Source organism: Squalius cephalus (assembly GCF_949319135.1).
Source record: "Squalius cephalus genome assembly, chromosome: 17".
In the NCBI taxonomy this organism is placed as follows: domain Eukaryota; kingdom Metazoa; phylum Chordata; class Actinopteri; order Cypriniformes; family Leuciscidae; genus Squalius; species Squalius cephalus.
Window position 1 is genome coordinate 34,569,938 of NC_137138.1, and position 27,061 is coordinate 34,596,998.

At 38.3% G+C, this 27,061-nt stretch overlaps 1 protein-coding gene across 1 annotated transcript; it reads left to right on the top strand.

The window, feature by feature from the left end:
* The first annotated feature begins 1,534 nt into the window (after window positions 1-1,534).
* On the top strand, window positions 1,535-27,051 carry vdac1 (voltage-dependent anion channel 1). The gene is made up of 9 exons (XM_079847178.1): window positions 1,535-1,636; window positions 2,610-2,679; window positions 11,614-11,663; window positions 15,451-15,603; window positions 15,690-15,742; window positions 17,432-17,659; window positions 18,670-18,820; window positions 19,313-19,370; window positions 26,200-27,051. Exons 2-9 carry the CDS (start codon window positions 2,613-2,615, stop codon window positions 26,289-26,291), a joined length of 852 nt encoding a protein of 283 aa, XP_079703304.1. The 5' UTR covers window positions 1,535-1,636; window positions 2,610-2,612; the 3' UTR covers window positions 26,292-27,051.
* The last annotated feature ends 10 nt before the right edge of the window (window positions 27,052-27,061 follow it).

Here is a 27,061-nt window from a genome sequence, read left to right on the forward strand (position 1 = left end):
GAACACATGCTGTTAACAAGCAGGATCACGGAAGAATAGAGAAAAACAAGAACTACAACTGACTACAGCCACAGCCTTAGGGACTGTTTACACAACACTGTTTTTAACCAAAAACGTAAAACTTTTTATGCGTTTTGGCCGTTCGTTTACACGACAACGGCGCATTGGGTGCCTGAAAAAGAAGAAAATCAAATGAAGATAAAAGAAGAAATTTTATTTTATTTAATGCGTCCAAAAACTTAGGCAGCTGACTTGTTGCCTCGCTGCCCTATCAGGCAATGCATTAGCAGCAGGGATGTGCTGAACGAGGCTTCTGAAGCAGTGAGGCTTTTACAACAAACTGCATTGGTGCTTTGAAGCTTTTGACACATGTACTACTTCATGTAGTATATGTATATGTAATAAGCATGTATGTCATTAGCAAGATGACGGTGTGTGTGTGCAGCGATAGAGTTTCCTAATTTCATTTTATTTTGCACAATACAATGACAATAAAAGACTTTCTGTTCTTCATTTTTACTCGTATAAAACTTGTCTTTTCACCTTCTAAATATAAAGTTTAATACGCCAATAAATTAGGCCTATGTGTGTTCCTTACAAAACAACACAAACATGCACATTGTTAAACACAAATGCACAAATACAATTACATATTTTTATTCAAGAATAATTAACAACAATACACCATATTTTGTTTTTACATACATATAGACATGACCGATATAATATTGTACTAAATGGATAGTGGGTGTGGGACAGCGCAATCGATGCACTTTGTATTTTTTATTATTGTATTTTTTGTGAGGTAACAAAGCTTCATTCCACCGGTCACGTGACAGCCTCATTTCAAGCAATGCTCCAGAACACTGTTGCGAAACCTCGAGACGTGTGTCGACACATGGCATCCCTATGTATTTAATGTGCATTTGGAAACTCACAGCACAGATGGAGTTGACTACATTTACTGTGAATCGAGACGCTCTGAGACAGAAAACACTGACGGATTACGAGCTGCTTACGTGTAAATAAACACAGTGCTGCGCTTTACTATGAAACACAGCGCAACAAACGATATACTTGTTAAATAGAAAGCGCAGCAGGTATCGGTATATTGATACTGCAGAAGATCGTATTGAAACTATTCAGAAATATTCATATAAAAATATTATGATGCTGAAGATTTATTTTGGAAGACATAGTAAACAAAAATTATCATAATAAAAGACAGTTTGAAATAAACGCACAAAACCACTGGATTTGGATATTTACTAAGATACTATTGGTATTTCGTAGTAGCTTAATGATTCTGTAAACTGGATTCATTATCTGTCATATTCTTGGGAGTTGTTGTATTCATATGCAAAGAATCAACACATGCTCAACTGTTTCTGGCAGACCAGGAAACTCTCTATCTCTATTATAGAACTGTCATCCGGGTGTGTGATGATCTGGAATCCGCTGATAAAAAAAAGAAAAGAATAAAAGAAAAAGGAATCTGCTGATGATGCTCCGGATTACTGCGCATGCGCGGCGCAGTTTGCGTACGCTCTCTTGTGTAAGTCTGTCGTGACTCGTGTCTCTCTGCACGTCTCTCCTCCTCTCGGCTGAGTCCTGTCCTCCTCACGACCTTACAGAGGTATGTTCAGATCTGAGACCTTTATCCTGCGGGAGATTATAAAGTCGTGAGGGTCATTGAGGGTGAATGTGATTGCCTGTATCTCTAGTGTTTTAGTGACTCTGGGATGATGATTGTGATGGTGAAGCGCATCAATGTCGCGAGCAGGGCCTGAATGCCACAACTCATGCTTATAATGCGCTCGCTGTGCATGTGCATCGAGTGCGCGCTATCCTGATCAAATGTGCACGTGCTGTTTAAATGCATTCATCCTGTTTTTGTTATTGCATTTTAATGGTTTTATTGAAATGCAAACGCGCACGCATGACTCTTGTCGTTTTGTCGCTGCGCAAGCAGACCGCTTTGACAAACCAAAGGAAATATTGAAGTGTTGCGGTACTGATGTGTGAAAGTGTCTGACAGCTGTGATTCTGTACTCATTTATCCTCAATCTACTCTGATAGTGGCCTAAAAACCTGCGCCACTGAGTCTGATGCTTTTATGTGTAGAGCTCGTGTTGATTCATGCATAGAATATGCTCTGTGTGCTTAACTTCTCTGGCTTATTCTTAGAGAAATATTCGCATGGATCACGTATAGTGTGTGTAAGGGAATAGGCTTTTATTGTAATGTGTGTATGATTGATGTATTCATGTGTCAACCAACGGTTTTGCTGAGTAAAAAATCTCACTGGGGCTGAATTGGTCCATCTTTGGAGAGGCTGCTCACTGCAGAGCCAATGGGTGGGGCTTGACGTCCAGCCCCTCCTCTCTGGACGCAGGGGCGGCGCTTGAACCCATAACCCTATCCCTAATGAGGTCAAGCTCCGCCCATTAGAGCCACAGAGGTGACTGTCAGACTCATGACGTCTAGATAGGGAGCTCTGTCTGCAGTGAGCAACAGTCGCATGTGTTCATGCGCCGCTCCCTGTGTGACCTTGCCGTGACCTCTGCCATCTTCTGTCCTGCTCACCTGACACTCTCTCTGCATTGCAGACAATGGCCGTTCCTCCGACATACGTGGACCTGGGCAAGTCTGCCAGGGACATCTTCACCAAAGGATACGGTATGAATTCATCTCTTTTTATTATATGCGCTAAAGGTGCATTCACACTACAAGCTGGCGGTGAGGTCGCTAGTGGGCGTTCCCACTACTGGTTGCCTAGTAATGTTTGTGAGTGACATTCACGGATGTTACTCCAATGTTGTAGACAACAAATCAGTTTTCTGGCCGTTACAAACAAACATTTTGGAAGGAAAAGTCTAAATATAAATGGAATCAGTATATAAAATGCATAATATTAAAGATGAACGAGAAACAGCGAGTGCTCATTGCCATCGCGGCTGTTTAACTGCAGCAAACGGGCAAATGCTGGTCTGTGGGTCCGCGAAAGCATTCAGTCTCGGAGTCAGCACGGCGAGTACCACCGTATGCACACGGACACATACCATAAATTATAGGACAGTTTCTGACTGCTAAAATAACCTTCTCATTCATCTAGCCTCGGTCGGACTCGGCACTGAAGGGTGACGGATCACGTGACTCCACTGACTTCACTCCTATTGGTTGTCGCTCCCAAAAGTCACTCTTCATTTGCATAAAGTTGAACATATCGCTGGACACGCCCCATCCAGTCGGTCACTGTCGCTCGTGTCGCCGGAAATCACCCACTGTCCATTGAAATGAATTGGATCCTGTCGCTTTGTCGCTGGTAGTGTGAACGCACCTTAAGGCTGTAACCATGTCTTGAACATTGGCGAGGACCAAAGATATTTTTTTGTTTGTGTGTGTTAATAGTGTTATATAATGCTATAATGGTAAACATCCACACACTCCTCTTTTTTTTGTTTTTAAATCTCCATAAATCATAAACAGTGTCTCAGAACAAGCCGTTTGCTGATTGTAGCGTTTGTGGCGTCACACATGATTAGGCCCCGCCCATGACTGCTGACAGACTCTGCCCTATTAGCATAGGCCCTGCCCACCACCAATGATAGACTCTGCCCTATTAGTATAGCCTCAGTGATCTGTACAGAATGCACTCTTGCGAAGGTCATAATTTTGTAGGGCTGATAAAAAACTAAATTTGGTCACAATCAGCTACAAAACTGAAAAGCATCTCTTTTGTTAAAAAAGAACAAAATAAATAGAATCATGAAAAATAAAACGTGCAGAGATTAGTTTTCTTTGCGCGTGAGAGTTCATTAACATGCGGTCATCACCTCCCATCACTGCACAATATTACGCTTTTTCTAGAAGCGGCACCTGAGGCTTCCCATTTCCAGCACACGCATATTCATCACTGAACTACAGTGAGACTTCCACGAGTCACGACACAAATCTGCACAATACCAAATGATTTTCTCTCATTATAACAGTGGAAACAATATAAAATCGTCATTTAGCTCATCTGAGGCTCTTTTGTCCAGAGGCGAGAGACTCCAGCCAGTAGGAGGAGCTCGTTCCGCATGTCCTCAACCCGCCCATAGGGGGATCTCACCATAAAACACCGTCCTCTCAGTTTCGAGTCGACTAGTAGCCTAGCTGTATCATTTCTCCCGACACTGCCCTCTGTAGGGCTGGGTATCGTTCAAAATCTTTCGATCCGGTGCCATTTTCGATAACCTCAGTTTCGATACCGGTTCCTAACGATACTTTTTTCGATACCAATTTTATGAAATCCATTTTAACAAGATTACATAACACATTACCTCAGAAAATGTTGGTTTTATTTTTTCAGTTTGACTCATGCTCCTTAGCCAGTGCACAAAGGAACAAAAAATGTTTTATAAAGAGCTCATGCTCTCCAAAGCTGATTTTTAAAAAAAATAAAAAATACAGTAAAACTTGTAATATTGTGAAATAGTATTACAATTTAAAATCTTTTTTGAATATATTTCAAAATGTAATTTATTCCTGTGATGTCAAAGCTGAATTTTCAAAATCATTACTTCAGTGTCACATGATCCTTCAGAAATATGAAAACAGTTTGCTGCTTAATATTTTGGAAACTATGATACATTTTTTTTCATGATTCTTTGATGAATAAAAATGAATAAAAATGTCAAAAGAACAGCATTTATTTAAAAATGAAATATTTTGTAACATTACACGTTTTAATGTCACTTTTGATCACTTTAATGCATCCTTACTGAAAAAAAAATTCTGACTAACCAACACATTTTTGAACGGCTGTGTACACTCAGGTTATTATTTATTGCAATATAAACACTGTCAGAGTGATCAACAAGGTACCTCTTCATTTACCAGTCGAAGGCGAAGCCACTTTCTGCTCTTATGTTTACTCCGTGGCCGTGCACTGTCAAGGTCTTCATCATATTTGTCGTGGTACCGGTCTTTGCAGCAATTATTTTACCGCAGATACTGCATCGCGCGCTGTTGGCATCGAGCCTGGAGAAATGTACCCACACTTTTGATCGACTTTTCCACATCTTTAAGGTATTATGTGTGTGTGCTCGCATCTCATGAAAATGTGCGCAGAGAGTTTGTGTGTGTGTGCTCGCGTCTCATTGAGTATGTGCGCGAGTGTGTGTGTGCTCGCGTCTCGTATGCGCATGGAGTTTGTGCGTGTGCGCGCGCGTCTCATATGAGTATGTGTGCGGAGAGTTCCGCGCTTCTCGTGTATGTAGAGTTATGCAAACTCTACACATGTATGTGCGTGAGCTACTTTGTGTGTGTCGTTGTGCATTTTATATGTATTTGTTTGAGCACTGACGTTGACGAGTTAACCCCCTAGGTATCGAAATCTGGTACCGAACAACATGTCATTTTTCGATACTCGATAGTATCGAGGCAATTCGATCGGTACCTAAAAAATATCGAAACTTGGTACCCAGCCCTAGCCCTCTGTAACCGGTAGGCGTGGCTTGGGAGTGGCCTCGTATACCGTTAGGTCTCCGCGATATCCTCCTCCGGTGCGCGGCTGCGCGTCCTCTGATGACGAATGCAGAACGTCTTTCGCGGCTGGCAAACTCCCGAGTCTCTCGTTAAAATCTCAACGACTAACAATTAAAGGGAGTGTCTTCAGTATTTCACCAGTTCTCTTTACAATAACTGTAAACACTGTATTGGCGATAAAAGAAAAGAAAGGGTGCCGCGATGGCGAGCAAACACGGTGTGACTCAGTTACCAAACAAAATAACTCTTCTTCCAAAACTTGTGTGTATTACAGGCGTTACAAGGCACAATAAGTGTTTTAAACAGATGAATTATCTAGATAACCAGTTTTTGTTACCGCAATCTCTCAGTCTCTTTCAATCGACCGCCCTCGTCAATCTCCTCTCTCTTCTCCCCCTGAACAACCACTCACGACTGAGTCACGTTTATTTTTTACAGTCTATGGTCACGTTATATAAAACACCAGTGAGGGCGGGACTTAATTCACATAAACCAATAAAATAATGAAACGCTTAACTTGTTTGTTAATGCCACGTTTTTCGCATGTGCATAGAGCTGGTAAGTCCCGCCCCTCCGCTAACCCCGCTGGACCTCTAGGTTGAAAAATCGTCAATGCAAGTGAATGGGAGAAAATAATTATTTTCTGGTCCCGTTTGAATTTTGCCATGAATGTGAACATATGTTGTCTGTGAATTTTTTATATAACTTTTCGTGCGAAGAATGCTACAATTTAGCGGGTAGAAGTTTGATACGGTTAGACTTTGTGTGAGAGCACTTTGTGGACTACAACTCTTCGCTGCTTTCGACGCGTTTGAAACGTCACCACCACTCGCTCACGGACACTAGCTCACGGATCCCGCTAAACATGGCTGTGTCTTTGGTGCACTTCACCGCCTTCTTTCAGGGAGAGGACAAAATCGTTGAAGTTGGTGAAAACCACGGGTAAGTCAACTTTATGGGGTGACGTCACATAGGCGACATGTAGTCTTTCTCGTTATGTCTTTTCCACAACTGCTAGCCAAAGAATCATACCATATACTGTCAAACTCGTAACATGAAAAATTATATAAAAAATTCACAGACAACATATGTTCACATTCATGGCACAATTCAAACGGGACCAGAAAATAATTATTTTCTCCCATTCACTTGCATTGACGATTTTTCAACCTAGAGGTCCAGCGGGGTTAGCGGAGGGGGCGGGACTTACCAGCTCTATAGCACTCAAACTTGAAATAGGAACGACGTTCTTAAAGGAACATACCTCTTTATACATCACTGATTTGAAATGTATATTTCAATCACCTATTAGATCTGAATTAGAACCAAACAAAAGCAAATAAAAATGAGATGACCCATAACCTGAAGAATTATATTCTACTGTGTTACATATGTATGAATATATATATATATATATATATATATATATATATATATATATATATATATATATATATATATATTAGGGGTGTGCAAAGCAGCCGGTATTTGTATCTGTATTTGTATTTGTTGAGGGGGGGAAAGTATTTGTATCAAGGGCGTAGGTTTGGCCTCAGCTTTGGTGGGGACATCCCCCCTCCCCCTCCCCCTCCCCCTCCCCCTGCCCCTGGAATGGTGCTTTAATGGCGATTTCAGACTGTTGGCAATACAGAATATCACAATACAGAAGTGAATCTACTTCATCTCATTATATTGTATCCTGACCCCAATACACCATCCTGTATACTGTCCCTAAGAGCTAGTATAACTGTATAATCTCAAAAATGCACTCTCAAAAAATAAAAATCTGAGACTGTGTAATGTTGAACAACCAAACGTTTTATTAACATAAATTATTAAATAATGAACAAATGAATAAAATACACACGTATCATAGTATGCATTCAACACAACAAATCCATTATTATTATCTAATATTATTATTATTATCCATGATTACAGTATTCCATTAATACTAAAATTGTATCTACTATTCTATATCAAATTCTATTGATATATTCTATTCTTAAATATTAAATTCTTAGGCTACACTCACTCACAAATACATTACATACATTACATAAATAGAATGTAGAAACGAAAAATGTCTCAGATCCACTGTTTATGTTGACTGCAAGATTCTAAGTTAAGGTCAGCTAATTAACATTCAGTGACTTGCTAACGTAGCATTCTATCATGATAGCGCGACTTCTATGAGTCTATCAGTGCTGTGCTGCACAGCCTAATCAATACTCTTAACCTTAGTTGAAAGATTGTTGCTGCTAGGTTTAACTGTAACAACATCCTGGGTAACTTACTATCACCAATACTATTTTCCACAGTAGAATCTGCATTTGAAAGCCTGGTCAGTCACTACTACTTCTAGTTTATTTGTGTGGCTAGTTATTTTGCCTACTTACACTCTGCTTTAAAAGCAGAGTGTAAGTAGGCAAAATAACTAGCCACACAAATAAACTAGAAGTAGTAGTGACTGACCAGGCTTTCAAATGCAGATAGCTTCGTATGTCCCCTTTCTTCTTCTTGGGTGGCATAGCTGATCTATCTACAAAGTACAAAAAGTGGCAAAAAACGGAATATTAAAATTTACTCTGGCCTTTGTATGTGGCAGAGAGACAGCCCTGGTAACTTACCGTCGGCGTCGTCGACACGCGCGCGCGCACACACACACACACACACACACACACCACCCGCTCGCTGCCAGTGCAAGCACAAAAGTAGTCCCGGCCCGCGCGTGTAGCCTGTCAGATACACCGCCGCCAATCAAATTACGGCGTTTCTTGTACTGTCGTTGTTTTGGCCGTTGGAATCGATCCAAATAGCAGCGCAAAGATCCAAATAGCAGTTCAAAGGAGCTTGCTAAATATTGGTGGGGACAAATTTGTCATCTCAAAATATTGATTGGGACTAGTACCTAGCGTCCCCCCCTAAACCTACGCCCATGATTTGTATTTGTATTCAAGGAAAATTCAAAATAGGTGTAAAAATCCAGTTTTTTTGTGTTACACTTCTAATTTACGTTATAGTGTAAGTATTCTTTAATTATATCCATTATAATAATTATGGATATGCAATATTGGTTGATGTTTTTCCATAAATCCAGCAATGAACATGTAACAAGGAACGTCATTGAAAAGAAAATAACATAACAGCCATTACCAACGTTAAAGTTACACTGTCAACAGCCTATTGTCTAAATTACAGAGCTAACAGAGCTACTAGTGTTGTCACGGTACCAAAATTTCAGTATTCGGTACCAATACCAGTGAAAATCCACAGTTCTCGGTACCAATTTCGGTACCAAAGCTTAATTTAGATTAAATGTACATATATTAAAGTGTATATCACGGTTACAAAGATGGAAACTGTAGTATTAAAAACACTTTACAATAAGATTCCATTTGTTAGATAACATTAGACAAAATGACCTAACAATAAACAATAGTTATATAGCCTACTGTCGCAATTATTCTCCTTGGGGTTAATTTAAAAATACATTTTTAAAATCAAAAGTTAACATTATTTATGTTAACATTATTTAATGCACAATGAATGAAGTGAACAAACATGACCAATCAAGTGTTTGTATTAAATAACATTCACAAACATTAATTAATGTTGTAAAAATATATTGTTTACTCAATGTGTTGATGTTAGATAACGCATTAAGTAATGTTAATGAATGGTATCTTATTGTAGTGTTACCAAACTATACAGGAGATAAAGCGTGTTTTATTTGACTTGACTGTACTTTTATTTAATCCAAAACTGCATTCATATTTAATTTTAAAAGGGCTTTTTAAACCTGCTAAGAGTTATCCAGCCAAGAATAAGCCTAGAACTGCTTTTCTGACGGACTGATATTAATGACGGCTTTTTATTTCATTTCTCATCTCCATAAATATATCTAAAGCTAATGCAAGGGCTAGAAATCAATTAATTCTTTGCTGATACTTCCTCGTCATCATGGAGATCGCAGTTCGCACCGCTTTCTCCTTTCCACAAGCGCTTGCTCTCTTGTGGCGTCTGTCGTTGCTGTGCAACCATGGAAAAACGAGTGCGTCGCTCGCATTTGAAATCTGCACGCGCAAAAAACGCGCTATGTGAACGGCCCCTTATGACAACGTGACATTAGCCTAATCCAAAATATTTCCATATGTGGCTCTTTCCTCCTTTCTTATCAACAAGTGGATTTACAGCCACCACATCAGCAGCACCGCCGGTCGCATGTCTCATGAGGAAACGCAGCTTTTTGATATAAAGTTTTTCTTGTTCCCGAATACAAATATTTTTAACGTATATTTGTTCAAAATAAGTATTCGTAAAAAACACATTATTTGTGCCTTTCCGAATACCGTATTCGGGTTCGGCTCCACCCCTAATATATATATATATATATATATATATATATATATCGATTCTCTCAGCCAGCGATACGATATTTGCCGATACTTCAAAAAATTCTACGATACGATTCTATTCGATTCAGGGCTATATTGATCGATTAATCGATATTTAGATATTATGTTCACACATCCAGTTACGTTTTTATTAACTCACAAATGCAACCAAAATATTTAACATGAACGTTTAATTAAACTATTTGAAAATTGCACACCCTCTCCCAATTGGGACATTTATAACAGAAGTGGTCATTTGCAAGTACTCCGTTCTTGTTCATTTTCATAAATCATGTTTTTTATGATTATTGTGCATTCCAAGTAATATCAATCAAACTGCAGCTGGGTTGTTTTGATTAATAATAATAATAATAATAACTTAAAAATACAGGTAAATTACAAAATTAAAGTTAATTGTACAGAGAGCTTTTCCCTCACCACTAAACGAGCTGCTTTAGTGGGTTCTGTGAAAATGTTTCAGGTTTTATTTTCCTTTTACGCCCTGAAGAAGATATCACGAGTTCATTGAAATTATCCATCCTCGATCACTTTTAGTCAGCTTTGACGAAACTCCTCTTAGCCAGCGCGTCTTTTCAAAGTGACATCTGACCTGAATACTGCGCGCTGAGTCGCTAAAACGGACTTATCGTGTTGTGCTCACCAACAAGGGTGCGAGTGCTTGTCTGTTTCTGCTGTAAAACATGAACTCGCGATGCCTTGACAGCGGACAACTGGCTTTTGTGAAAAAAACTTGTTTAGGGTTTAGTCAGTCTTGTCAGGCGTCTATTTCAGATGAGGAGATTAACGTTATAAAGACACACCGGCAGGCGGTTGGTGAGTAAACGAAAATGTGCGCTTTGGCGGAAGGATGTTACGTGAGAATGTGGAGAGTGTCAAAATAAAGGTGTATATCGATATTTTAAGTGTGGAATCGATGCATCGTATCGTTAGACGTTATATCGATGCATCGATCCATATCGTTACACCCCTATATATATATATATATATATATACATACACACACACACACACACACACACACCACACACACACACACAGTGCTTTATGGGAGTGGGTGGGCGTTCTGCAGAGACTTATTTGTTTTTTATCAGAATTTAAGGTAAAAAACTACATAAGTTGAAATAATGCAGGATAATGACTTAAAAAAAGAAGCAGCAGATAACATCAGTTAACAACCTCATAGCTCATAGTGTAACCATTTGTCTTTAATGGTTCACAAGAAAAAATCGTTAAAAATCAATTCCCCTGTGGAGAAAATGAATTTTTACTCCAGGAACCTGACTGTTGCACTCTATTAGAAGTCTATTAGAGCGACTGAACAGCGAGTCCTCCAAAAACAGACAGATCATCTGTTATAATATAATGAAATTACATGATTTTATCGATCAGCCGTTTCACGCAGTTGGTGGAAACTTTCTCTGAAACCCTTGTTTGCTTTGGTCAGAAGTCTCCGGCAGCTTATTAAAGTACATGTGTAATTCCCTGAGATACTGAGGTCCTCTCAGGAGCGAAACGAGGATCTTCAGTTCAGTAATAATGTGCTTTCAGAGCAGTGCTTCACTACATCCACAGCTTAACACTGGGGTTTATGGACAGTCAGATCACACACCGATCGCTCTTCATGCTGTTTTGTGTTAGTGATGCTTGTCTTTGTCGTTTGCAGGTTTTGGTCTTATCAAGTTGGACTTGAAAACGAGGTCAGAGAATGGATTGGTAAGTAGACAGTGGATCATCAACAACGCTTGACGTGATTTCTGTTCAAATGTCTATTTCACTCACAGAATCAGACTGTGGGACAAACTCAGTTGAAATGCTGCTGATGTGTAGTTTTAAAAAGCCAGAATCTGTAATGCTTTCTTTTTTTGGCAGGAATCTGCCATGAGGTTAATGTAGACACTAAGAAATGTTTAGAGAACTTGACCTTTTGACTGTTTACTCGTGTTAGTATGAGCTAGGAATGTTAAAGGGATAGTTCACTTTGAAATTAAATTTTGGTATGTTTTAGCTTACCTCAAGGGCATCCAAGATGTAGGTGTCTTTTTTCCCGCAGTAGTTTCAATTTTGATATTTTTAGGTCAAACCGTTCTTGTCTGTCAGTCGTATAATGCAGGTCTGTGGTCACTGTCTCAAAGAGCATGCACAGAGTCCAAATTAAACAATTCCCCATCGTCCAAATTAAACAATTCCCCATCGTAAGTACACATTGATGGCCTAAGACACGAAACGAGCGGTTTGTGTGAGAAAACGAACAGTATTTATATCGTTTTTACCTCTTATAACACACCCACGTCCAAGTGATCTGAGGGCGCAAGCGCATCCTGGTGTGTGACGTGTGCGCAGACTGGTGTAGATATATACACTAGATGTAAAAACGATATAAATACTGTTCGTTTTCTCACACAAACCGCTCGTTTCGTGTCTTAGGCCATCAATGTGTACTTACGATGGGGAATTGTTTAATTTGGACGATGGGGAATGGTTTAATTTGGACTCTGTGCATGCTCTTTGAGACAGTGACCACAGACCTGCATTATACGACTGACAGACAAGAACGGTTTGACCTAAAAATATCAAAATTGAAACTACTGCGGAAACAAAGACACCTACATCTTGGATGCCCTTGAGGTAAGCTAAAACATACCAAAATTTAATTTCAAAGTGAACTATCCCTTTAATGTCCGTACACTTAAACCTGCCATCAACAATGAAAGGACTTGGAAATGACAAAGGATTTTGTCTTTAGATACAGAAGAGTTTAGGCCTGGTTGCTGACACTGATTTCACGAATCAGTTTTGGCTCTTGATTTAATTTGTATTTTGATTTAGTACGTGTCCATTCAAGGGGAGAGAGTCTCTCAACTGAAGCTGTAAACTATACAGGGAATCCTGGCAGCTTGCACATTATTATAACAGTTTATATTTAAGTGCTTTATTTGGATATAATAAAACTGACATGGATACAGACATTTAAAATGAGCATAAGCAGTTTATATATTTAATGATATAATCATATCTACTCCAATTCGTTGTTTAAGTATTAACATTAAAAGGATCTGTTTTCATGACAGTTTGTTTTAAACATAAATTAAATAATGAAGACATCACTAACAGGTTAAGAAAAAATGTAGTGCATGTGTAATATCCGGGCTCCAGAATAACATTTGAGAAAAGTAGGTGTATTTAATTATTAAATTTCTGTTGTTTTGCATCAATAAGTGCAGTTTTACAATAAGGTTCATTAGTTAACATTAGTTAATGTATTCACTAACATGAACTAACCATGAGCAATACATTAGTAATTTTAAAGTATTAGTAAATGTTGAAATCAACAAAGATTAATAATGCTGTATAAGTGCAGTTCATTTATAGTTCATGCTAAATTATGTAGTTAACTAATGAACCGTATTGTAAAGTGTTAGCATTTATTTATTAGAAATGCATGTTTGACAGTAAAGCACTGAGCTGGAGTTAAGATGCAGATGAAATGAACTTCTGTTAACAACAGAAACATGCAAAAACCTAATTTTTATAGGGAATTTTTTTTTAAATATCCTTCTCTTATTAAATGTTCCATTGTTCTTCTATAGTATCAAACTGAACTGACCGACAGCTTCAGTGATTATATAAAAGTGAGGCTTTATGTCGAACGCACATGAACTAACAAAAAAGAGGTCTCGTCACATCCGCTTGTCGGAGAAAGTGTTAACGGCAGGATGAACTGACGGCGATATCAATGGACCTTTAAGATAATCAACTAAACTAGCTAGTTCTTTTCATTGTTGCCGTTTTAGTCAATTTAAATATTTGAATGTTAGTGAGAAGAAGAAAAATAAAGGCGTCTTGAGTAAATTGGCTCTATATTTAACAAAACGCATGCAAAAGACAGAACTAGAAGCGATTTGACCCATTTTACAGAATACTTTGACAAAATTGATGTGTTATTTTATAATAGTGATTTCATTATGTCTAAATATGAATTTAAAAGCAAAATTTGTGCAAGAAATATATATTAGTGAGTGGAAATGGCTAATAAGTCAATAAGTGCTCATCTGCCGCGTCTACTGGTTATACTGGTAATTTCATGTCTTAAAATGCGTTTATAAAAGCGTTTATAAAATAAAAGCGTTTGTTTGCCACTAAGAGTTAGTTTTCTCTAGATCTTGAAACTTTGAGCTTTAGAAATGGGGACTATCTTTTAAGGATGAACAAATAATGTTATCACATTAATGTTACTGGTTATCACATTAAAAATAACTTTTAAATCGGATAATATTTAGAGCTGTGTTTTGAAAAAAAAAAAGTGTTTTGATATTGTGAGAAGTACTTGAAAGTCCTTAAAGTGCTTGAAAAGGTTGAATGAACCAGAAATTAATAAAGTAAAAACATTAGACTCTTTCTGCCACAATACCATGGTTACAGTTAGCGTTTCTACATTAAATCCATGGTAAATGTTGGTGATTTGTGGACTGAAAAGCATTCCATAACTTGTTCGCTCAATGTTTCACAATGTCTCTCCTAGTTTCCTAGTTATCTATGGTTTTTAACAAAGAATATTAGGGGCTTTTGCACCGGAGGAACCTTTTCTTAGTTCCTAGAACTATTGGCGGAAGATCCCAGGTTTTGGCGCGTTCGCACGCAGGAACTAGGAACGATTTCAGTTCAAGGAACTCCTTATGGAGGAACTAATTTAGCTAATAACTAATGTAACCCTAACCCTCCTACCCTAGAGTCGGTCTAAACCAGCGCTGTAGGAACTATCCGTGTCGTTAGTGTTCGCTGATTGGCCGAACAAACGCGAAACACCCGCCATTTAAAACACACAGATTATAGAATATATATTTACTCCACAAACGAACTCTACTAACAAGTAAAACAGTGATAGATGAGCCTCTAAACCTTTACGCTGAGGAGAAAATCCTACACCACTTTGAGGAGAACAAGAGAAACATGATTATGTGTTTCTGCTCAGCAACACTGGACATCACACACACGGCATACGCTAATAACTCTTCATCACTGTCTACTTTCTGTGTGTAACAGTTCTGTCTAATAACGTATGAGACAGCACCGTTAGACAGATCGTACACTAATGAACACGGAGAATGCGAGCGCTGCCGTTCTCAGAGACGTCAAAATAAAAGTTCCTGCTGGCGGTGCGAACGCAACCAGGAAAACATTCCTATGGGAACCATTAGTTCTCGGGGAATCATCCTGGTGGCTCTTCCTATAACTATCCGGTGTGAAAGCCCCTACTGTTGATATGCTGGTGCCCTGATTATAGTTCATATATGCTCCTCTCTAGAGTTAATTTTTATACCTAACTATCGATATTATGGATATTGAATGGCTTTTCTGATGTTATGAATCATTGTTTACAAGCTGTTTTACTGATGTCTTTCCACGGTTGAAACGCTGATTGAGCGATTACTCAGCATTTTTTCATACTTGTCCTGACTGATTGACCCATCAGTGTTCATCATATGTTCTCCTGCTTCTGTAGGAATTTAAAAGCTCCGGCTCGGCTAACACGGAGACCAGTAAGGTAGCAGGAACGCTGGAGACCAAGTACAAGTGGGCCGAACACGGGCTGACGTTCACCGAGAAGTGGAACACCGACAACACTCTCGGCACAGAGATCACTCTGGAAGACCAGGTGAGAGACGTGGAAAACTGATCCAGTGCACATGATGTGATATGAGTGACAGTCTTCTAACATGAATGCTGCTTTATTTTCCTCAGTTGGCCAAAGGGCTGAAGTTGACATTTGATTCCTCCTTTTCTCCAAACACTGGGTATGTGCCTCGTTCACCACACCTGTTCTCCAGTATAACCAATGCAGATGCAGCAACATTGGACACTTCCAGGACAGATGTGTGATTTCATTGCTGTCGGGTGGAAAAATTGCATGTCCAAAAACGCATTTCAGGAAATGAGAGAAGAAGAAAAAAAAAAGTCAAAGTGCATATAGTCAGACAGTTGCATGTCATATTATTAACATTTGACCAAAATTAAGCTCAATGTAGTTACAAGGATTTTGACCAGCAAATGTCGGAAAATGCGTGTTTTGTCCATCATTTGAACAGCTGCATCTGAGGCAGCAAGTGCATGCTATTACGTTTTCATCAACTTACAAATTAGTTAGTTAGTTTAGTTTATTTCTGTCAACTTCAAAAGAATGAAAAAAAGAAAGAAATACAATTTACAAGCAAACATAGAAATGAAAATTTAATTACCGTGTAAACAATATTTTTAAAAGAAAAAAAAAAAGTTGCTTGACCGAAAAGCTGTCGGCTGAAGCTCATGCTTATTTCATTTATTTGACACAAATAAATAAAAAAGTATAAATGTTAAAAAGTTATAAAGTATAGTTATGTTAAAGTATAGGTACTGATATTGATATCTGATATTTGACCAAAATGTTATAAATTTTTTTTATAAAAGATGAATTGCTTTGCACAGGCTATTTAAGACACTAGGCCATTGACTATGACTCGACGACAAATATACATATTTCCTCAAATACATAAAACATTAGCCTTATTAGGGATGCATGGGTAGGATTTTGTTTTGGGCCCATACTAGTTTTAATAAACAACTGTTGGCCGATACCGATATTTGTCATTTGCACACTTATTTGAACTTTTGTTATTAAAATAGATTACTGTTTTGATCATAGTTTAAATTAGTAACATTAAAAATGTTAAAAAAGGTTACAAATATTTTTTACATTACAGCTGTAAAATTACAATACCAATATTTATGGCTGTCTTAATTTCTTAATTTTCCAACATTACACCATTAAACTTTTATTTTGACAGAAAACCGCTATGTCATTAAGCCATATCGCAATTTCGTCAATTGTGCAGCTCTTGTCCAACCCCTGAATCAGGACTACTTCAATAGTGTTAAACACGTGAAAATCAAATAGTAGCCTATATTAACTCTATATGTGACCCTGGACCACAAAACCAGTCACAAGGGTACATTTTTTGAATAAATAAGCTTTCCATTGATGTGTGGTCTGTTAGGACAATATTTGGGCGAGATACAACTATTGTAAATCTGGAATCTGAGGGTGCAAAAAAATCGAAACATTGAGAAAATCTCCTTTAAAGTTGTTCATTTATGTTGGCGATTGTGCTGCATTCACTCACAAAAATATCTTTTTGATATATTTGCAGTAAGAAATTTACAAAATATCTTCATGGAACATGATCTTTACTTAATACCCTAATGATTTTTGGCATAAAGGAAAAATCAATAATTTTGACCCATACAATGTATTGTTGGCTATTGCCTCAAATATACCCGTGCGACTTATGACTGGTTTTGTGGTCCAGGGTCACATATTAGTTGATGACTTCCTCATATTAAGTGTTGTTGTTGTTTTTCCACACGAGTCACACAAATGGAGCACAGAATCACCAATACATTTCTGAATTTCTGACGTTTCTCATGGCTTCTTTCGTAACTTCCCATAGCAAGAAGAGCGGGAAGATCAAGAGCAGCTTCCAGCACGATCACCTGAACCTGGGCTGTGACGTGGACTACGATATCAACGGCACCGCAGTGCATGGAGGCGTGGTGGTGGGCTTCGAGGGCTGGCTGGCCGGGTACCAGATGACCTTCGAGGCCGGCAGGAACCGGATCTCTCAGAGCAACTTCGCTGTCGGATACAAGACCGACGAGTTTCAGCTGCACACAAACGTGTACGTACTGAACCCAGTATCTGCATTAGTGAGATGTCGTACTGAACGCTGGATCTGCATTAGTGAGATGTCGTACTGAACCCAGTATCTGCATTAGTGAGATGTCGTACTGAACCCAGTATCTGCATTAGTGAGATGTCGTACTGAACCCAGTATCTGCATTAGTGAGATGTCGTACTGAACGCTGGATCTGCATTAGTGAGATGGATAGGGTTCTCCTTGCGTGTTGTTTTTCCAGGCTCAAGGTTAGAAAGGTGGGTTATTTATATATATGTTTATTCCCTGGCGATTGGATTTGTCAAGGGCTTTGCTGCAGGAAGGAACGCACTAATGTCACTGCCTACTTCTTTATATCATTGAGGCTGAAATAAAATAGTGAGTTAATTCTGTGCAGTTGTTTAAGGCTTTGCAGTAAAAACACTCTAGATAACACATACATGATGTCTTTTAAAGATCCAGTCTTTTTATCTTTTAAACTCATTTGATCATCAAAATAGCATATGTTAAATTAATGTTTTTTTCCTTGAAAGAAATGCCTTGAAAAAATATCTTGAATGTAACTCGACACTCTTGCCTCATTTAGTATGTGCGGTTCTATGAATATGCAAATGAGCCCCGCCTCCACTCACTCCCTCAGCTCAGAGATCCACTGGTTGATGATCACACGTTGATCTGATTGGGTACAAGGTCGTTTGTGACGTCAGAAACACCAGCGATTTCAAAGCGTGTTTTTGAGACTGTCTTTGGTTCACTGCAGTTTTAAGGAGGAAATACTCAGCAATGCTGTCGACTTATGAATTTACACATGGTTTGTCTTAAAGCACATTAAAAACACCACATAGACACATAAACAACATTAAAAGCTTGATTTTAAAGGGCAGTTTTGTGTGTGGTGTTTTTCTTCTAGAGCAGTCTATTTGACATTTGACAATTTAGTGCCATTTACTGTTTTAAAAAGCTTAGTTTTGAATTGAAAAGATGTGTCTGAATGATGTGTTTTCTAATCACAGGAATGATGGAACAGAATTTGGCGGCTCCATTTACCAGAAAGTGAATGATAACCTGGAGACGGCGGTGAACCTGGCCTGGACCGCCGGGAACAGCAACACCCGCTTCGGCATCGCGGCCAAGTATCAGATCGACGCCGACGCTTCCTTCTCGGTGTGTGTTGAGTAACTGAGTGAAGTTAGCATTGACACTTTTAGTCAGCAGCAGTTAATGCACATTTAGTTGAATTAGGGGTGTGTTAGGTGCGTATTTAAAAAAAAAATAAAAAAAAAAAAAAAATTCCTTGTTACTCCTTTCAAAAGTAATATTATTACTGTAATTTGTTACACTACTCATTATTACTTTTCCGTTACACCCCACAGAAATGGTAATAGCATATTTTCTAGGGGTGTCACGATATATCGCGATATGAATCTGTGATATGAATCTGTGATGTGAAACTAATTCAGTCATACAATACACTTCTCTCTTCTGCAGAATATTACGAGATGGAAAAATATTAAGAATTTAAACGCATTTACTGAGTTAGAAGAAAAGAGTAAAGACTGAGTTAGAAGAAAAGAGTATATTTTGCTGTTTCTTATGCGTCTTACCCAGAACATAATGACTGTTTTTCCACTCACACACTTTTTGTCTGTCTTACAGGCCAAAGTGAATAATTCTAGCCTCGTTGGCCTGGGATATACTCAAACCTTGAAGCCCGGTAAGTAAATATAGATGTAAATTATGTGCAACAAGTTTAATAACACTGTTCAAAATGCATATGCAACCGTTTAAACCAGGCGTGTCCAATCCTGCTCGTAGAGGACCTCCAGTCCTAAAGTAACCCAGCTGATCAACGTCTGGAGGATTGCTAGAAACATTTGAAACATTGCTTAATAATTCAAAGGAGCTGCTAAGTAATGTTATTTTTAAATCCATTAATAACCTCAATATTTTGAATTTATTGCATTTTATTTAATTTTCAGTTTCACCTTAAACCATTTACAAGGTCACATTGTAAAGTGTGTACAGTTATTAATTTAGCTGAACATCTTTAATTGATTCAAAGAGCTGATAAGGTAATATTGGTTTATTGATTCATGATGATGGACTGAGACAAATTGGCATATTTGGCCAGGATTCCAGGGTTACACCCCTACTCTTTTTCAAAAAAGGAGATCCTGGGATTTTCAATGACCTCAGAGAGTCAGGACCTCGGTTTAATGTTCGGAAAAAATAGCAAGGAGCCATTTTAATTATTTATTAATAAACTGGTGTTTTCTGAGTCAGTGTCGTCTGCAGAGATGAAGTTGATGATGCTGACTCCAGTGAACGCATCTATAGAGAGAAATTACCTTTCATGCGGATTACATAATCAGAGAGCATTTGTTTTAGATTTGATTTGGTTCGTTTAACCCTCTGGGGTCTAAGGTGTTTTTGGGGTCCTTGAGATGTTCTGACATGCCCTGACATTTTTGCTTTTTTCAGTTGCTTATATACATATTAATGGCAAAAAAAAAATTACACACTATTTAGCACAAACAGGACTACCATGAAATGTGAGCAACAAGAATGTACATGTCTGCATTTTTGAGAGAATAATGTTTATGCGTGGTTATTGAAAAAACTAAAAACTAAAGTTTCTGAAATAAGGCCATAAAACACATTCTAAATATGTGCCAATAAGACTTTTGTCTAAAAGATGTCATCGCCTAGTGTTTTTTCTTCAAAATGAAGTGAAAATCACCCTGCCTTATCATTCACTTAACACAATACATTGATTTGAATTTTGCAAAGCACTTTCTGTTTGGAAAGGCCATATGCGGAGTGGGCGTAACGGTCATGCATATGTAGTGGTTCACACCTGAGGAGACAATGGGGCCCGCATACTTAATTAGCCATTCATTCAGGTGAGTCACTGAGCCACAAGAATGCAAGAGCAACAGTTGGAAGCATCTCAATTCTTTTTTATTTTTCCTCATATTGTGCTTGCAATTTGGCCTATAATATCCAAGGAAAACATGTCTAGTAATTGTGCAGTTAATTCTCATACTGTATTTTCAGTTTTGGAATATTTATGCTCTCCCCAAATTTGTCAATAATAAAACACAATAAAAGTTATTTAAAGAAAAGGCTTATATTTACCTTTTAATAGTTTGTTTACATCTACCTTGTAAATATATTTTTTTATTAAAAAGGTTACCATTACAACAACAATTCAAGTGTAATCTTTCTTTGTAAAAACTAAAGTATACATTTTATCATACATATTTCAAAGTTAAGGATTTGATTGATTATTTGATAACTTTATTTTTGACAAAACATATTATATTAAACATAAGCAAATATTGGCAAACAAAAGCTTATTTGAGGTGGCAGATATTTTACATTAAAAATGTATAATCTATCCAAAACTAATCAACGAAATGTTGTCTTTCATATGTCTGTAACATAGGTCTTTCATTTTTATTATAAGAAATATAAATGTTAATTTGCAGTTTAAATCCAGGAAATTTGTTAATGAAAAAATTATTAAAAGTAAGATACAAATTCGTAATTTAATACGAATACGAAATTCGTTTTAAAGAAAGGATTTGTACTTTCTGTTTTGAGGTCTCTGTGAAAGTTTGAAAGTCTTTTAGTGCTTTTTTTAGAGCGCTCGCGTCCATAATGGAGAACTGTCACGTAATATTGTTTTTTCCTCATACATGCGAACACGAAAAATAAAAGACAAAAGACTTTTAAGTAAAACTTACTCCGAAATTGTGTTCTCGGCGGAATTCGCTCTTCAATATGCTGCCGTTTGTCGTCTGAGTTACAATCTTCCTCTGAGGAAAAGGTGCATTCTTCCTCGCTGTCCAGAATCATCTGAAGGGCGTCTTTATTACCGGAGAAGCGAGTCATACTCAAAACGCGATGAACTATCAGTAAGTCTGATGAAGAAACTTTTTATGGCATTGATCGAGGGGCGTATGCGATGCATACTAGATCACCTAACTATTTACATGTGAATCGCGCTGGGGGCGGAGCGGCCTCAGCACATTATAGAGATAATGAAGCAGAAGGAAAAACGGTACCTCTCCTTGCTTTCAAACGGATTACATGAGTTGAAAACATTTGTTTTTTATATAAATTACTTCACTTAAAAGAGGAGATTTCAAGCTTCATAAAGACATATCTCACGTGCCTGTGTGAGAAGTATTCGCTGAGTTATGATTCATTTTCGGACGCGTTTCAGAATGGACTACACGGAGAGAGAGAAGGCAGAACTCGCTTCGTGTTTATTTTTCTTTATTTGGCGAAAAGCACAACACTTTGTTTTTATTGTGAGTGTACACAAAAATAGTACACACTTAACAGGATAGATTGATGTATAACACAAGCATATAAGATAAAAATTAATATTTTTATTTTATTATTTTTTTGCACTCATACGGAAAAAAACGAGCCTATCGCGCCGGCGCGATAGCCGACCTCAGGGGGTTAAAAGTAGACATTAAAGCTTTCTATAGATCTATTTCTCACGTCTGGGAGGCAAGTGGCCTAGACGCTGAGTTCTGGTTCATTTTTGTGACGCGCTCCAGTTCACAGAGACTGAGACGGCAGAAAGCACATTCTGATTATTTTCTTTATTTTAGAAAGGCATACATTTTTTCTGATATTGTGAGTACACAAATAAAAAAAAGTTTTCCTTTACAGTTTCGAATGATGCATTACTCTTATCTTATATGACAAACAATGACCAAACAATGCAAGCGCTGGCACCTCCATGTCATACAGTAAAGTTATCTGGAAAAGCGCACTATTGTTCAGTTTCAACTGCGCACAAACACTTGGATATCCGCCTAATAATAGCGCACATTTATCTAGGTTAATGTCAGATCGAACGGACTTGTAAAGTTTCTACTACGTACGTTTTAAATGATAAGAAATATTTAAGTCGATGGATGATAGGCGAACGTTTGGATTTTCTGCCCGACATACTGTAATTGTTTTTTTCTGCAACTAACTGACTTATACAATTTTGGTCGACTTCATTTTATTTTCGATTTAAGCGAAATTGAAGAACGAACTGATGTGACACCTTTGTGACACAGTTTTTCATGTTTAATACGGTAAAGCTGCTTAATTTTAAGCAATCTATTGGATAAAGTGCTATAAATAAACGTGACGTGACTTTACTAGAGTCTCGAATTGCAGAGCTCCTGCAAACATATCCACATTGATTTGATCAGATGCTTTTCTTAAAAAAGATGTTTTCTCATTTTTGTTGTGTGTTTATTTTGTTATTGAGAGGAAAGCGCGCAGCACATATTTACATATTCATCTAACATTGCTCTCAGCAGTGTGGGCGGTGTTGGATGTTCACTAACAGGATATCACTGTTCACGTACTTCAAACTTAAGTGAAGAATGAAAAAGAACTTCACTGTGAGTATATCGGGGCCTTAAAGGGATGGTTCGGAGTAGGGCTGTCACGATGTTAGATTTTTCACACCACGGTTATTGTTGGCCAAAAGAATTCACGATATCGATATATCGCGATATCTATAGAATCTATGGGTAGTTATAGGGGTAGTTATCAGTCAAATTAATTTTTACTTTGTTTATATAGTTTTTCTTTTTTACCCAACAAACATAAGGATACTGATAAACACAAGGCACATGCATTTTTACTTCTTGCATACTAAATCTATGGCAAATTTTTGTGAAGGAAGACAAGCATGTGAAGTTTATCTGGTTTCTGAAGCCAAACACTGTCTGAAGGTTTCCTGAAGAACTGAAAAGCTCTTAAACCTATTGTTGCACTGGCGCCAATAAAGTCATGCAGATAGCAGATTTGAATAAAAAAATCAAGTGCAAATACAAATACAAAAATAAGATGAGTAAAGAAAACGGGGTTCTTAATTTTAATAATCACCCTTTATTAAATATATGAACACAGAAACCCCCTGTTAACAGTTAATGTCACGTTTCCCATTCCATGATGACTAGTAAAATAATAGCCGCGTCGTGTCTATGACAACTCGAGGTATTGCACACCGGACACGAACTTTCTCAGTTTATGGCCAGCAATATCATTATGTTTAAGGACATTGTGGAATTGAGATAATGTCTGTACTATGTTATGATTACACTCTACAATTAAATACAATAGTTGCTGAGTCTGTGATCTGATCACTTTTTTCTGCGCTCTGTGTCGCGGCAGGATTTTGAACACGGTCCTGAGCCGTTGCTGGGCGCCGCTGACAGACGCCGAATAGAACCGCGCTGTGCTTCTCGTCCGGTGTGTGTACACTCAGAATGTGTTCGAATTTTAAAGACGTGGCGCTGCGCTTCTCGTCCGGTGTGCGACCACCTCTAAGGTGCTGTTTTCTTTGAAGCCGAAGAACTCTGTTGTTAATACTGGCGAGCTCAGCTTACTTTTTTCGGGTGTGGACAGAGTGTTTCACTCTTGCTGCGCGGGCGCGGACGAGCGCTGCGTCTAGAAAACGCCAATATCGCCAATACCGGTATATTGTATTGCTCTAAATTAACACGATGTCGATATTTCATGCTTTGAATATCACGATTATCGTCAATACCGGTATATTGCGACACCCCTAGTTCGGAGTAAAATCAACCTAGGGTCCTTTGCACCATGACCTCGAGCCAAACACCCCCCAGAAGCCTTTTTCCCCTTGGTTGAACATTATTAAAAGTTAGAGCTTATTTAGAGATATCAGCCGGATGGTTTAGTGCAGGCGCTAACGGATCCAATGATGTATCTCGTAAATTACTCCACTAATAATGCCCAGAATGGTACCAAACTTCTACAGTCGTACAAATAGGTTCTGTACTCATAAAACGCGGCATTGGAAAGTTTGTAAGTACATCAGGAGTTTATTTAAATAACACTTGCCTGACGGCTCATGCTAATGCCAACCCCGACACCGACGTCACTTCAGTGGTTTGGGAAAAGCACGTTAAAGTCCTGGCAGAAAGCGATGCATAAGGATGTAGTGTAACGACGAATTATTATTTTTTCCGAAGTGTTAACAACTTGGTGTTAACTAATAATTGTTATAAACTGGTACTACCAACAAAATATTAGTGCATTCCTGGAACTGGGCGTCATTACACTACATCCTTATGCATCGCTTTCTGCCAGGACTTTTACGTGCTTTTCCCAAACCACTGAAGTGACGTCGACGTCCGGCTTCTAACACACACTCAAGCTCTTGAAGCTCCGCCCCCTGTGCCGGGAGCAGCAGCTCATTTGCATTTAAAGGGACACACACAAAAACTGCACGTTTTTGTTCACCCTCAAAAAGTGACAACTTTAACATGCTATATAAAAATATCTGTGGGGTATTTTGAGCTAAAACTTCACACACTCTGGGGACATCAGAGACTTATTTTACATCTTGTGAAAAGGGCATTATTGGATCACAAATTGTTGACGTCCTCAAAAATATGTGTAGGAAATAGGCCTGTAAACCTAAAACCAGGCACCTCAGCTCCACGCACGTCCCGCCTCTTTGCCCATTATCCGGGAGTGACGCTCCAAGATAACGACGGCCGGCTCCGCCCACTTTGGGCTTCAAAAATGCTCTTCAGAAACAGACGGGTGACGTCACGGACACTACGTCCACTGTATGTTAGGACCCACACTGGGTGAGCGCCCCCTGCTGGCCTCGCTAACACCTCTTCCAGCAGCAACCCAGTTTTCCCAGGACTCTCCCATCCTTCGCTTCAGTGGGAAACCAGTCTTGGGCTACAGGCTGATAGCTGTTGGATTAATGTGCATGAACTCTGAACTCAGCTGGGCATCGGACACCCCTGGTTTAAACTATTTAAAGATAGTTGGCTTGTGGCATTTATGTACCAATGCAGCATTAGTAAGGGATCGTACAAGGTGCTAAAAATGCTTGAAGTTCTTGAATTTGACTTTTTGACATTTAAGTCCTGGGAAACCCTTGAAAACAGCCATATTTATGAAAAGCCATATTTATTGAAAGACAATACATGTGAAATTAGTGTTTAATTTTGTGTGAAAAGATTGTTTTATCGATAAAATTAGTGCTGCAGCCCATCTGATATAGATATATAGACGTTTCGCATGACTTTAGTGTGATATTGCTCATATAAATATCCAAATATATAATACAGCTTTCATTCTTCAGGTCAATCATATATTAATGAGGGAAAAATCAGTTTAAATAAGTAAAGCGATGTCTTTGTCATAGTATCCTTTCAATGGTTAAAGTTACCGCAGTCATTGCATCTGTTGCACGTTATTTGTACCATTTTGTTTTATTGGTTTAATTTTGTTTATCTATTTACCTTTTTTAGATTTCGAAAGATAATAAAGAAATTGTTTAATAAGTGAGATCTCTGATTGAAGTACTTGAAAACCAAAAAAGTAGTGCTTGAATACTTGCATTTTGCAGTATCTGTACGAACCCTGAATTTACCGCTGTACTAAACTGATCCTTTACTAAGGATCTCATGTAAGTTCTCATGGATGTGAATGTTCCCTGTCTAACTCTTTCCCATCTCTTGACTCAGGTATTAAGCTGACCCTTTCTGCTCTTCTGGATGGGAAGAACATTAATGCTGGTGGACACAAACTGGGTTTGGGTCTGGAGTTTGAGGCATAGGAAGCCGAGGATTGCAATAATCCTGACTTGATTTTTTTTTTTTTTTTTTCTTCCCTTTTGAATACCTCCCCTCACAAACCTTGTTTCTCTTAGATTCCCTGGCCGAGGACACACACTCGGTCAAATGATGCGTTAGTAGAGGCTCACTTCTTCAGAGAGTGTATTTACTAAAGGAAAGACACTGCTATAGGTCACACAGAATGAAAGAAGAGCATAAATGGCTTTAAAATGTATTTTCAATACATCATTGACATTATTTATTTCAGTGTTGATTGTGACAGAATGTTTCACCAATATTTTTGGCCGTTGGCTAGAAAGAGTTGTTTACATCAGAAAACACTAATGCTAGCTGACAACATTCCTGATCCACGGTTTTCACCCCAACTAACCTTGAAAGAAGGGACCCGTACATAAGAATACACTCGAGGGCCGCTGTAGGAGCCCTTCACGTCTTTAGTGGTAGACACCAGACTTTTGGGTGCGTTTCGTGTTTGTCTCGTCTGTGCGAGTGAACCCACATGTGTATCTTGTCCATTATTGTTTTGTTACTGCATACTTGCCTGTACCTTTTATGGCAAAACTCTTTCAGCTGTCCCTGAACTAAAGGAGATTGGAAACAACCTTTAGATGTGCCGGGGAAGAGCATGAAAGATTTGAATATGTGGACGTAGTCTTCCGTTTTTAAATGTTGGATTAGCATACTGTGGATTTAGCAGTTTGGTTACTTTAAGTTGAATAAAACATTTGGACCTGGACCACACTACTGGATT